The 13582-nt window shown below is 35.8% G+C and overlaps 1 protein-coding gene across 4 annotated transcripts in view; it reads left to right on the top strand.

Annotated features, from left to right (window-relative positions):
- SLC39A10 (solute carrier family 39 member 10) overlaps positions 1–13582 on the top strand; it is an 84687-nt gene that overhangs the window by 16369 nt on the left and 54736 nt on the right. For all 4 annotated transcript variants that reach the window (XM_030916213.1, XM_010375742.2, XM_030916211.1 and 1 more), the window contains exons 2-3: positions 7480–8498; positions 11145–11352. In XM_030916213.1, coding sequence (XP_030772073.1) covers positions 7491–8498; positions 11145–11352 — 1216 coding nt within the window. In that variant the 5' untranslated portion in view covers positions 7480–7490. The remainder of the gene's footprint in view (positions 1–7479; positions 8499–11144; positions 11353–13582) is intronic.

The following is a 13582-nucleotide window of genomic DNA, read 5'->3' as shown; positions in this document are numbered from 1 at the left end:
TGGAATTGATTTATAGACTATTTTAAAAAATGCTTAACCTATATATGCCATATATGATAATTCAACTTAACCTATTCAGATAGATCATAACATTAGATCAACTAAAGTATTATTTATTTATTTATTTATTTTGAGACAGCGTCTCTATCGCCCAGGTTGGAGTGCAGTGGCAAGATCAAGGCTCACTGCAGCCTTGACTGCCCAAGCTCAGATGATCCTCCCACCTTGGCTTCTCAAATAGCTGAGACTACAGGCACACACCACCATGCCCAACTAATTTTTTTGTGTTTTTTGTAAAGACGGGGTTCTGCCATGTTGCTCAGGCTGGTCTTGAACTCTTGGGCTCAAGATCCGCCAATCTCTGCCTCCCAAAGTGATGGAATTGCAGGCGTGAGCTACAGTGCCCAGCCCAAAGTATCATTTTAGAGAAATGGAAGTGCTTGGTAATTTATTTGTATAAATAGGCACTCTCAAATTTTGTCTATCTTGCATCAAACTCACTAGAAAGACTGGATAAGTCATTACTAATTTATATGTGTAAATAGGCACTCTCAAATTTTGTCTAGCTTGCATCAGACTCACTAGAAAGGCTGGATAAGTCATTGCTAATTTATTTGTGTAAATAGGCACTCTCAAATTTTGTCTAGTTTGCATCAGACTCACTAGAAAGGCTGGTTAAGTCATTGCTAATTTGTGTAAATAGGCACTCTCAAATTTTGTCTAGTTTGCATCAGACTCACTAGAAAGGCTGGATACGTCATTGCTGGGTCCTATCCTTAATGTTTCTGTTACAGTAGGTTTGGGTGGGATGCAGGAATTTGCCTTTCAGATTTCTAGCAAGCTTATGCTGCTCTCACAACGACAGTTTGATTAACCACTGATACAAGTTATGTAGTATCTTCAAATTTACAGAAAAGTACACAGAAGAATAATCAAGAACCCGAATCCCATTATCTTGCTTTAACAAATATTAAATGTTTTATCATATTACTTTAGATCCCTTTCCCATTTTTAAAGAAATAGCACACTGCAAGCGCAGTTAAATCTGTGTACTTCCTCTATCAGCTGATTTCCCTCCTTCCCTTTCTGAAAAGATAATGACTCTCCAGAATGCAGTCATCCCATGTTCTCTTGCTACATGAATATATACCCCCAAATAAGCAATTCTGCATGTTTTCAAAATTGTCTGTAAATTATACAGCATGTATCTTTTTGCAATTTTAAAAAGTATATTTCTGAGATTTTTTCATGTTAATACACAGTCCTTCATAGTCACATTTGTAACTGCAGTGTAATCTTTAATAACATAAATATACCATATTTATTTATTCTAATGATGAGCATTTAGGTTGTAGCAGGCAAAGTAGTGGTTACACGGTTGACCACTTTTCCTTATTTTATTTTATTTTTGAGACAGAGTTTTGTTCTTGTTGCCCAGGCTGGAGTGCAATGGCATGATCTCGGCTGACTACAACCTCTGCCTCCTGAGTTCAAGCGATTCTCCTGCCTCACCCTCCTGAGTAGCTGAGATTACAGGCACCCGCTACCATGCCTGGCTAATTTTTGTGTTTTAGTAGAGATAGGGTTTCACCATGTTGGTCAGGCTGGTCTTGAACTCCTGACCTCAGGTGATCCACCTGCCTCAGCCTCCCAAATTACTGGGATTACAGGTGTGAACCACTGCACCTGGCCTGCTTTTCTTTATTTACCTCCTTTTTTCTTGAGGCCTCATTCCCGCATGTTTTGTGAGTATTGCCTCTCCCACATACAGTCATATGCATTGCTTAATGCTGGGTATGTTCTGAGATGCAACCTTAGGTGAGTTTGTCGTTGTGTGAACATCATAGAGTATACTTAGGCAAACCTAGATGGTGTAGCCTCCTTTACACCAACCTGTAGAGTATAGCCTGTTGCTTCTAGGCTACAAACCTGTTGATATACTGAATATTGTAGGCAGTTGTGATACAATAGTAAGTATTTGTATGTTTAAACATAGAAAAGGCAGAGTCAAAATTCAGTGTAAAAGATTTTTAAAATGGCACACCAGTGTTGGGCACTAATATGAATGGAGCTTGCAGGACTGGAAGCAGCTGTGAGTGAGTCAGTGAGTGGGCAGTGAGTGAATGGGAAGGCCTGGGACATTACTGTACACTACTGTAAACCAATGATTGGCTTTGGCATGGGCATGTGTTAGAGACCTGATTAATCAAAGATAGGTAAAGAGAAATCTGAGAGAGGCTTGAGGGAAATATTTTTCTCCCTGGATAAAAAGAGACGTGAAGTTAAACCTTCCATCCAAACAGGATTTCTGTGGAAAAAAACAAAAAAGAAAAAAATTATGTTTTAAAAGAGATAAATCTTCCAGTTTTGAATATGATTATGCAGGGTTATCTTGAGACTCTGAGAAGGCAAATTTGAGAGTGCTTGGATTTTTGGTATTGTCCTAGAATCACCCATTTCTTTTGATTTCTTTTTATGTGAAAGTTTTCCTCTGTTTTAATCATTTGGTTGAGTATTCTGTCATTGCAATAGTTCACATTAGAAAAACATTTACGATATTGTAATAAGGATTTTTTTTTTTTTTTTTGAGATGGAGTCTCGCTCTGTCACTCAGTCTGGAGTGCAGTGGTGCCATCTCAGCTCACTGCAACCTCTGCCTCCCAGGTTCATGCCATGCTCTTGCCTCAGCCTCCTGAGTAACTTGTACTACAGGTGCCCGCCACCACGCCCGGCTAATTTTTTTTGTATCTTTAGTAGAGATGGGGTTTCACCGTGTTAGCCAGGATGGACTCGATCTCTTGACCTTATGATCCGCCTGCCTCGGCCTCCCAAAGTGCTGGGATTACAGGTGTGAGCCACCACGCCTGGCCCCAATAAGGATTCTTGAATGTGTCTTTGCATGCCTAAGCGCAAGGGTAATTAAAAGTGGAACTTGGGAGCTGTAGAGTGTGTTCATATTTGACTGTAATAGATGTCAAGTAGCTTTCCAAAATGGCTGTACCAATATATACTTCCACCAGAGGTAAGGTAGTTTGTTTCTTTGTATTAGACCTTTATTTAACTTCTAGTATTGTGATATACTAATTTTTGCCTGTTACTGTCTTAGAGCCTTATCTAGATTTGAATTGCCTAGATTATTAGTCATCATGTTGCTGTTTTACCAACCTGTTTTATGTTCTTTTCATAGTTGTCTATGCAGTAGTGGAGTTTTTTTATTACTATATGGGCTTTATATACTCGGGATACTGATGTTTTATAGACATTGTTTATATATACGCATTGCAAATTCTCCTAGTATATGGCTTGCTATAAGCTTTTTTGTTTTTGTTTTTTCTCCCCCGAGATGTCTTGCTGTGTCACCCAGTCTGGCAGGCCAGAGTGCAGTGGCACAATCTCGGCTTACTACAACCTCCACCTCCCGGGTTCAAGTAATTCTCCTGCCTCAACCTCCTGAGTAGCTGGGATTGTAGGCACTTGCCACCGCGCCTGGCCTATAAGCTTTTTTTTTGGTAGTGTCCTTTATTATAGAGTAATTTTAAAATAATTTAATCAGAAATTTTCATCATGATATGTGCTTTGTGTCTTGCCTAAAAAATCTTTCCTTATCCCAAAACCATAAAGACATTCTCTTACATTTTCTTCTAGAACTTGTTGATAATTTTGCTTTTCACATACAGGTTTTTAATGTTCTTGGAATTGACTTTTGTGTATAGTGTGAGGAAGAAACATTTTCACAATCAATATTATTGATTCTCTTTGAGAACTCTGTTCCACTCCACTGGCCTATCTACCCCCTGTGCTAGTTCTATGTTTTTTTCGTTAGTATAATTTTATAAAAAGATGTCTTTAATACCTTGCTAATCTTCTGAATTGTTTTGATTGTCCTTGGGTTTTTGCTTTTATGAGTTTTTGGATGTGCTTTGAAGTCTCACCAAAACCAAACAGCTATGAGGATTTTAATTGGCATTGAATTAAATTTGTATGTATACTTGGGAAGATTTTATATACCTTATGCAATGTATCCCACCTATCATGTAGATGATGTCTCTCTCCAGGTTTTGCAGTTCTTTACTGTCCTTCAGTAACATCTTAATAGATTTTTCCTTTTGATGGTTTTATGTCTTGTTCTACTTAATTGTAGAAACCATACAATTTTGTTTATAATTACTTTTTTGATTGGTTTTCAGTGAAGACAGTTTGATTTTTATAAAACTTTGTATTGAAATAAAATGTGTTCAGAAAGTACACAGAGCATAAGTGCCATGAACTGTCACAAAGTAAACATATTTACATAACTACTACTGATGTCAGGAAAGAGGATTACACTTTGCAATCCCCTCCACTCTGGTTTTCTCCCAATTATTATCCCCATCTTTCTTTCAAAAAGTAATCATGGCCAGGTGCGGTAGCTCACACCTCAATCTTAGCATTTTGGGAATTTGAGTTGGGAGGAGTGCTTGAGGCTAGGAGTTTGAGATCAGCCTGGACAACAGAGCAAGACCCCTGAAAGAAGAAAATTAAAACCGAGCGTGGTGGTACACACAGCTACTTGGAAGGCTAAGGTGGGAAGATCACTTGTGCCTGGGAGTTTAAGGCTCCAGTGAGCTTTGATTGCGCCACTGCACTCCAGCCTGGGTATCAGAGTGACATCCTGTCTCCAAAAAAAAAAAAAAACTCACATAGTTTAGTTCTATTCCTTTTTACCTTTATATAAGAATTATAGCCGGGCGCGGTGGCTCAAGCCTGTAATCCCAGCACTTTGGGAGGCCGAGACGGGCGGATCACGAGGTCAGGAGATCGAGACCATCCTGGCTAACACGGTGAAACCCCGTCTCTACTAAAAATACAAAAAACTAGCCGGGCGAGGTGGCGGGCGCCTGCAGTCCCTGCTACTCCGAAGGCTGAGGCAGGAGTATGGCCTAAACCCGGGAGGCGGAGCTTGCAGTGAGCTGAGAACTGGCCACTGCACTCCAGCCCGGGCGACAGAGCAAGACTCCGTCTCAAAAAAAAAAAAAAAAAAAAAAAAAAATTATACTGCTTTCTTTGGTGTTTATCACTTTTTTCCCAATATTTGTGAAATTCATCTATGCATGAAGCTGTAATTTCATTTTTATTCCTGTGTGATAGATTTTTCTGTTTCATTTATCATTTTATTGTTGATGAACATTTAGGCTTTTATCAGGTGTTTTTTGTTGTTATTTGTTTTTTCTTTTTTTTTTTTTTTTGACCAGACTCTGTCTGTGTTGCCCATGCTGGAGTGCAGTGGCACGATCACGGCTCACTGCAACCTCCGCCTCCTGGGTTCAAGCGATTTTCCTGTGTCAGCCTCCCGAGTAGCTGGGCTTACAGGCACATGCCACCATGCTTGGCTAATTTTTGTACTTTTAGTAAAAATAGGGTTTTACCGTGTTTGCTAGGCCTGTCTTAAAGTCCTGACCTCAGGTAATCCGCCTGCCTTGGCCTCCCAAAGTGCTGGGATTACAGGTGTGAGCCACTACGCCCAGCCTTTTTTAAGTTTTGACTGTGGTAAATAATGATTATGTGAATATTCATGATGGTATTCATGTACATGGATTTCTTTTGGGCATATACCCCAGACTGAAATTGCTCTGCAAGTGCATAGGCTTATTTTCAGCTTCTGGCAGATCTTGCCAAACAGTTTTTCAGAAGATACAATCTATAATCCTACTGTCATTGTACACAAGTTCCGTTTAATTCCATATACTCTTGCCTACTTTTGATATTGGCAGTATTTTATATTTTAGTTCTGTTTGTAGGGTATATAGTGGTGTCTAATTGTGATTTTAATTTGGTTTCCTGAAGACTTCTGAGCTGAACATCTTTTCATTTGGTTCTTAGCAGTTTGGCTGTTGTTATGAAGTGCTTGTTCAAGTTACCTACTCATTTTTTCATTGGGTCGTCTTATTGTAATTTTCATATTGATGTGTAGAAGTTCCTTATATATTTTTTAAGGTACATTGTGGTAGTCTTCTCCCAGTCTGTGGCCTGCCTTTTTAGTTAGGTTTTTTTTTTTTGGATGTCTCTTGATGAAACATAAATTCTTAATTTCAGTGTAATATATTATCAATTTTGTGTTCTGTCTCGAAGGTCTTAAAATTAGTCTTCCAAACCTTCAAGATCTGCACTTTCCAGTACAGTAGCCAGTAGCCACATGTGTCTGTTGAGCACTTGAAATACAGATAGACTGAATTAGGATGTGCTGTAAGTGTAAAATACATGACAGATTTCAAAGACATAGTATTAAAAAGAATGTAAAATATTTTAATGATTTTTATATTGATTAGATGTTGAAGTTATAATATTTTGGATATAATGGGTTAAATAGAATAGTATGAAATTAGTTTCATCTATTCTGGAAAACTTCAAAACTACGTAATTGGCTCTTACATTTCTAGCTTCTTGAAGTATGCTTGTCCAATAGAACTGTCTATAATGATGGACATGTTCTGTGTGTACGTAGTAGACATTAGCTACATGTGGCTATTGAACAATTAAAATGTGGCCAGGGTGACTGAGAGGCTGCATTTTAAATTTAATTTTAGTTAATTTAAGTACCCATATGTGACTAGTGGCTCCCATTGAACTGGACAGTTCTGGACACTTTATCATTTTAGCATTTCTTGTTTCAGATTTATATTCACGAGCTATTAGCAATTGATTTTTGTAATGATGTGAGGTAAGGGTCACATTTTATTTATTATTTCCTTTTGTGTGGAAACCTAATTGACCAAGCACCAAGGAAAAGACCATCCTTTCTGGTTTTTAGCTTTTGTCTTCTGTTCCTTTAGTCTTGTTAGTTACTGCACCAAATACCACAGCATCTTTAATAATTCATAGAGTGAATGCTTCAATTTTGTTCCTCAAGGAACACATCTTAGCCATTCTTGGCTCTTTCTGTTTCCACATAAATATTAAAAACAGTTAATCAGTTTTCACAAAATAATTTCTGAGATTTTGACTGGGATTGTATTGGATACATAGCTTATCCAATCATAACATGATATAGCCATCCATTTATTTAGGTCTTTTATTTCTCCCAATAATTTTCTCTCAATAATATTTCTCTCAATAATTTCTCTCTTTTATATGTAAAGTTCTTGTATGTCTTTGGTTAGATACATTCCTAGCTATTTGCTACTGTAAATGTTACTATTTTTGAGTTTTGTTTTCTAATTATTGCTGGTATATAGGAATATAATTTATTACTGTCTTTATATGCAGTAACTGTACTAAACTAACTTATTAATTCTTAAAGATTCTTTAAGGCATGCTGCATAATTAATTCTACCATATGTGAATAATGACAGTTTCACTTTTCTCTGATTCTTAACATATTTTATCATGAAGGAAATGGAGTGAAACTTTTTTTAGTGGATTGGCAACTTCTAGAGAATTTATGATTGTTTTGAATGTGTCTAGGTAGAAACTAATACTGTCTCTCTCTTTAAATCTCTTTAGGAAAAATAGAAATGAAGGTACATATGCACACAAAATTTTGCCTCATTTGTTTGCTGACATTTATTTTTCATCATTGCAACCATTGCCATGAAGAACATGACCATGGCCCTGAGGCACTTCACAGACAGCATCGTGGAATGACAGAATTGGAGCCAAGCAAATTTTCAAAGCAAGCTGCTGAAAATGAAAAAAAATACTATATTGAAAAACTTTTTGAGCGTTATGGCGAAAATGGAAGATTATCCTTTTTTGGTTTGGAGAAACTTTTAACAAACTTGGGCCTTGGAGAGAGAAAAGTAGTTGAGATTAATCATGAGGATCTTGGCCACGATCATGTTTCTCATTTAGATATTTTGGCAGTTCAAGAGGGAAAGCATTTTCACTCACATAACCACCAGCATTCCCATAATCATTTAAATTCAGAAAATCAAACTGTGACCAGTGTATCAACAAAAAGAAACCATAAATGTGATCCAGAGAAAGAGACAATTGAAGTGTCTGTAAAATCTGATGATAAACATATGCATGACCATAATCACCGCCTACGTCATCACCATCGTTTGCATCATCATCTTGATCATAACAATACTCACCATTTTCATAACGATTCCATTACTCCCAGTGAGCGTGGGGAGCCTAGCAATGAACCTTCAACAGAGACCAATAAAACCCAGGAACAATCTGATGTTAAACTACCGAAAGGAAAGAGGAAGAAAAAAGGGAGGAAAAGTAATGAAAATTCTGAGGTTATTACACCAGGTTTTCCCCCTAACCATGATCAGGGTGAACAGTATGAGCATAATCGGGTCCACAAACCTGATCGTGTACATAACCCAGGTCATTCTCATGTACATCTTCCAGAACGTAATGGTCATGATCCTGGTCATGGACACCAAGATCTTGATCCTGATAATGAAGGTGAACTTCGACATACTAGAAAGAGAGAAGCACCACATGTTAAAAATAATGCAATAATTTCTTTGAGAAAAGATCTTAATGAAGATGACCATCATCATGAAGTAAGTATAAAAAGATGTCTGATAGCTGCTTCATAATTCTCAGATAATTGTGGCGCATTTTAAAAACAAGATAAATAACAGTGGAGTATTAATCATATTTAAATGTATTTCCATATCTTTACCTATGAAACATCAGGTAATGTTCATGAACAGAAGACATTAAGGAATTAAAATCAGTATAAAGATTTTTAAGCCGCTGGGTGCAGTGGCTCACACCTGTAATCCCAGCACTTTCGGAGGCCGAGGTGGGTGGATCACGAGGTCAGGAGATTGAGACCATCCTGGCTAACACGGTGAAACCCCGTCTCTACTAAAAATACAAAAAATTAGCGGGGCATGGTGGCGGGCACCTGTAATCTCAGCTACTCGGGAGGCTGAGGGGGAGAATCACTTGAACCCGGGAGGTGGAGGTTGCAGTGAGCCGAGATCATGCCACTGCACTCCAGCCTGGGCGACAGAGTGAGTCTCCATCTCAAAAAAAGAAAAAAAAAAAGATTTTTAAAATCTGAATTTCACTTGTATTTGTTTGTTTCTTATATTCTCAAATTTGGTTTCCTCAAATCTAAATATATTTTTAAGAAATTTTTTTTATAGTATGTATCTGAAGACTAAGTGTTTTAATGTTGTTAGAAAATGTATTCCTTATGAATTGACTCTCCAAGCTAGTCTCTTACTGTTATTATTGTTAGCCACGTTCCAGGTATTTGAAAATTAAATTTTTTAAATTGTTCAATTTGTCTTCTTGGGAAGTAACTAGAACAGTTTCCAGTTCATAAGTTGTTAATTTATTGAATTAACTATTCAGTGTTTCCAAGTCATTGATGTAGCTCCAAAGTCAGGTATTTTGCACATATGGTTAGCTTGTTTTCTCTGTGTCACTTTATGGCAAGGCCTACTTACTGATGATAATTGTTTTTTTCTCAGGCCTTTCACAGACTTAGGATGAATATAAAAAGGTATAATAATAAGAAACTAATAGTAATGGGATGTCCTGTTTTCCTTTAAAATTTTCATACTCTTGGGTACTTACACATTTGGTTGGCTCCTTGATTTTCTTTTTAACTATTCACCTTAAGCACATTCATTTTAGTTTCATTAAAGGGATGTTGATTCCTTGTTTATTCTATTTTTAGCATTCTTACTAAGTTTAGAAAAATTGTTGAATTGTTGTTCATATGTATAGAAAGTAGCACCATCAACTGTGGAAAATGACCACATCCTTTTCTGTCACTATCATTGACATATGTCTTATGTCTAGGTAAATATCTTTGTGTTTCTTCCCTAGATAAATCATCAGCTATTTGGTTTTCAGCAGTTATAAATACTGATTTTAAAATAAATCAAGATCTTAGTATGCTTTTGAAGTATGCATTCATTTTATTATTTATATTATTATTTTCAAAAATTTATTATTTGTAGAGATGGAGTCTCACTATATTGCCCAGACTGGTCTCAAAACTCCTGGCCTCAAGTAGTTCTCCAGCCTTAAATTCCCAAATTGCTGGGATTACAGTGCATTAATTATTATGACTTAGGATAATTATTATGACTTAAGATAATATCCTAGAATATTTTGTTGGTAATTACTAGATCTTATTGTTCATTTCCTCTTTGTATTACATCCATGAGGTTTGCATCATTAGACTTGTTAATGGCATTCTGATAGGTCTGATGCATACTGGGAATCTCATGATTCTGAAATGTTCAATACTTTTAATAGAGTAGTACCTTATGGTAATTGAGACGTAAGAAGATCAAAAGCAATTAAGTGGTGCTAAATAGAAAAAAATAAAAATTAAAAAAAAAACTAAGAAGAATCATTTTTGTGTGTTTATAGGTTTTTAGTTTTTCATGTTTTTTTTTGTGTGCCATAGATAAAACCATATAGTGAGATAGCAAGTTAATAAACAAGCATGCAACCAGAGCAGATATATGTGACAAAGGGACAGTGCCAGTCTCTTTTGCCATAATTTAGATGCTTGTTTTTAACCATATGATGGATCCACACCTGTTGGCTATTTGTTTTCTGCTTTGTTTTGTTTTTTATTATTATTTTTTTCTCCTCTTTCATCAGTGTTAAGCTTACTTTTTGTTTGTTTGTTTTTAAAGTACCAGTGAATGAAGCTGCCTTTATTTTTATCTTCCAGTTTTGTTCCTATCAACGGACATTGGGCTAGAATTTTCCAAAACAATACGCTTTTGGAGTGCACTTGGCAATGAAAATGTCTATATTATGGTGTATTTTAATATAAGCCATTAAAGTACTCTAAATCTATTTAATCTGTTCCACAGATAAGGATCTTGAGTCACCGATGATTGCAATTTGATAGGGAAATGATTTTTCTCATCATCCTACGAGAGTCTTGGGGATATAGTTGTGAGTCATCCTTATCCATGACAAAAAGTCATTATCTTTCATGTGTTGGAGTAGAAAAATTATTAAAGTCCATGAAAAGTTTTGGGTAATATAGTTGAGTGTATCCCTGTTAGAAATTCTTATTAAAAAGTTTTATTTGTAATAGATATCTATGTATTACAGATTATTTGCAAGTAATATTTAGAATATTTATTAGGCAGTAATTTATTTTTTTGCGTAATCTCCTTAAAGACACTCTTACTTAGTTTGTTTTATCACTTTCCTTGCAGTGTTTGAACGTCACTCAGTTATTAAAATACTATGGTCATGGTGCCAACTCTCCTATCTCAACTGATTTATTTACATACCTTTGCCCTGCATTGTTATATCAAATCGACAGCAGACTTTGTATTGAGCATTTTGACAAACTTTTAGTTGAAGATATAAATAAGGATAAAAACCTGGTTCCTGAAGATGAGGCAAATATAGGGGCATCAGGTAAGAGAAATTTTAAGTTTTTTCTCCTTAAAATAGTACTTGTAGTTACTTTTTAAACTATAGTTGAATTAGAAAATAATCCTAAATTATTGGCTTTCTTTTGGTATCAGACTTTAAATATATTTTAATCAGGTTTAGATGCGCATGTTTAAAAGAAACTGGGGGAAGACAGGAGGCACAATATGTTTTATTTATCTCTTCCGGCATATTACAAAGGGATATTTTGCTGTGGATGGAGTACTAGATTAAAAATGATATACAGATTTGTGATAAGTTGATTATTTTTGATAAGCAAATATAAGTAATGGGACCCCTAAATAAAGTTATTTGTTCTTCTAATTACTTAACATTTATCAGGATGCCTTTGTTGAAAAGCAAAGATGATTTAAATTTTAAAGACATAAAAAGGGAAGCTACTGTGTGTAAACTCCAGGAATGTCTGAGAAATGCCTAATAAACTTGGCACGTGAACTTTATTATGGGCATTTCTAGAGATTTTCAACTAGGGTAAAACCAAAACTATTTTTAAATTTCTCTTAGGCTCTTTTTTTGTGGTACCCACTTGGCTCCACCTTGGTGTTCACAGGTACCTCCCACTTAATATTTCAAAACTTATACTCCACACAAAATTTGTACCCCTTAATGGATCCCAAATATCATTACATTTCATTCTTTTGATAAAATCTGGACCTCTTTGACTTTCTTTTTCTCTTTTTTTTTCTTTTCGTTTTTTTCCCATTCTGTCATCAGGTATGAAGTCCAGTTAAAGCTATCTCTTCAGTATCTTCTAACTCCATCCACTCTGTCGTAACAATTCTGGATTTTCTTGGTTATTGGATTGTTGAAATAACTTCATAACCTTCCCTGCCTGTGTTTGTGTCCCCTTGCAAGACATTCTTAGCACTTAAACTAGATTTATCTTTCTAAAATGCAAAGAGATTCTGACACAGAATTTTTTCTTTATAGTGATAGCTAACATTTTGTTAATACATACTTTAAAAATCTTATTTACTTAAACACATATTGCAGACACTGTTCTAAGCTGAATTCATTTACTCCTCACCACACTTTTATGAGACAGGTAATGTTACTCTTCCCAGTAACTTTTCTAATATCTCAGAGCTCATAAATGGTAGTACTGGGATTCAATCCTGTAACCATTTTGCTATCTTATGTGCTGTTTTAAATGCATTTTTTTCCCCACTAAGTTTTAGCAGTAATCCTGTGAGGGAGAGATTATATGATTCTTGTTTCTAAAAACAAGATAAGGAAACTGACAGAGCCCATAAACCCTAAGGTTTGTCTGATGAAACCTCTGAGTATCTAATCCCTATGACATTGTCTTCCAAATTAAGTTAGTTCTGATACCACCTTTGTTATTTTTCCCATGTGTCTTCACACTACTTAATACTTTGTATTTTCTCACTAATATATATTTTTTATATCTCTGGAACATGGATTTGACGTGATGTGCTAGTTATATTTTTTCTCATCCATTTTAGGAAACTGCATCATGCTATATTGTTCAGAGCCCTTTACTTGGCCCACAAGGCTTTCCGTAATATGATCCTCCCTGTGTGTCTTGACATTCTTACCCCTCATCATTCATTTCTCTCCTCTTTTCTCAGTTCTAACGATAATAAACTACTGTTAATAGATTGTGCCATTTTTCTCCTGTCCCTCTCTCCCTCTTCACTTTCTAAACCCCCGTGCCTGACTGACGACTGTGATTCCTCAAAGATTCAGTTCAAGTATTGGCCCCTCTGGGTAAACTTGGTGACCATACTAGGCTAAACTATGTTCCCTTCCTTGACACCTCTAGATGTCTCCCTCATAGTAGAGATCTTGGGGGATCTTAATAATTAAATTAATCTGTTTTTGTTGGACTTTAGTTGCTTTAATACAGTGACTAAACCTTTTAAACTCTAATGTTGATTGAATGAATACAATTGCTTAATATTAGTCTGTAAGCGTTCAGTTATAATCCAGGAAATACACTTGTTGAAATGTGTCTTTGAAGATCATTATGTGAATGTATCAGTCAGCCTGGTATACTTTGATAATGAATGTCCTCAAAATTAGTTTTGAGAACTTCTTTTTTTTAACCATAAAGTAATGAAAAACTGATGGAATTACTGTGAACACAGTTCTGGATGAAATGCCAGATAGGGTGGCTTTAGAGGATAGTAGTAAAATGAGCAAAATGATTTGTATGAATATGGACTTAAAA

This window comes from Rhinopithecus roxellana, chromosome 14, assembly GCF_007565055.1.
Source record: "Rhinopithecus roxellana isolate Shanxi Qingling chromosome 14, ASM756505v1, whole genome shotgun sequence".
In the NCBI taxonomy this organism is placed as follows: domain Eukaryota; kingdom Metazoa; phylum Chordata; class Mammalia; order Primates; family Cercopithecidae; genus Rhinopithecus; species Rhinopithecus roxellana.
Note: the sequence above shows the minus strand (reverse complement) of the source record. Positions and strands in the feature narration are given on the sequence as shown.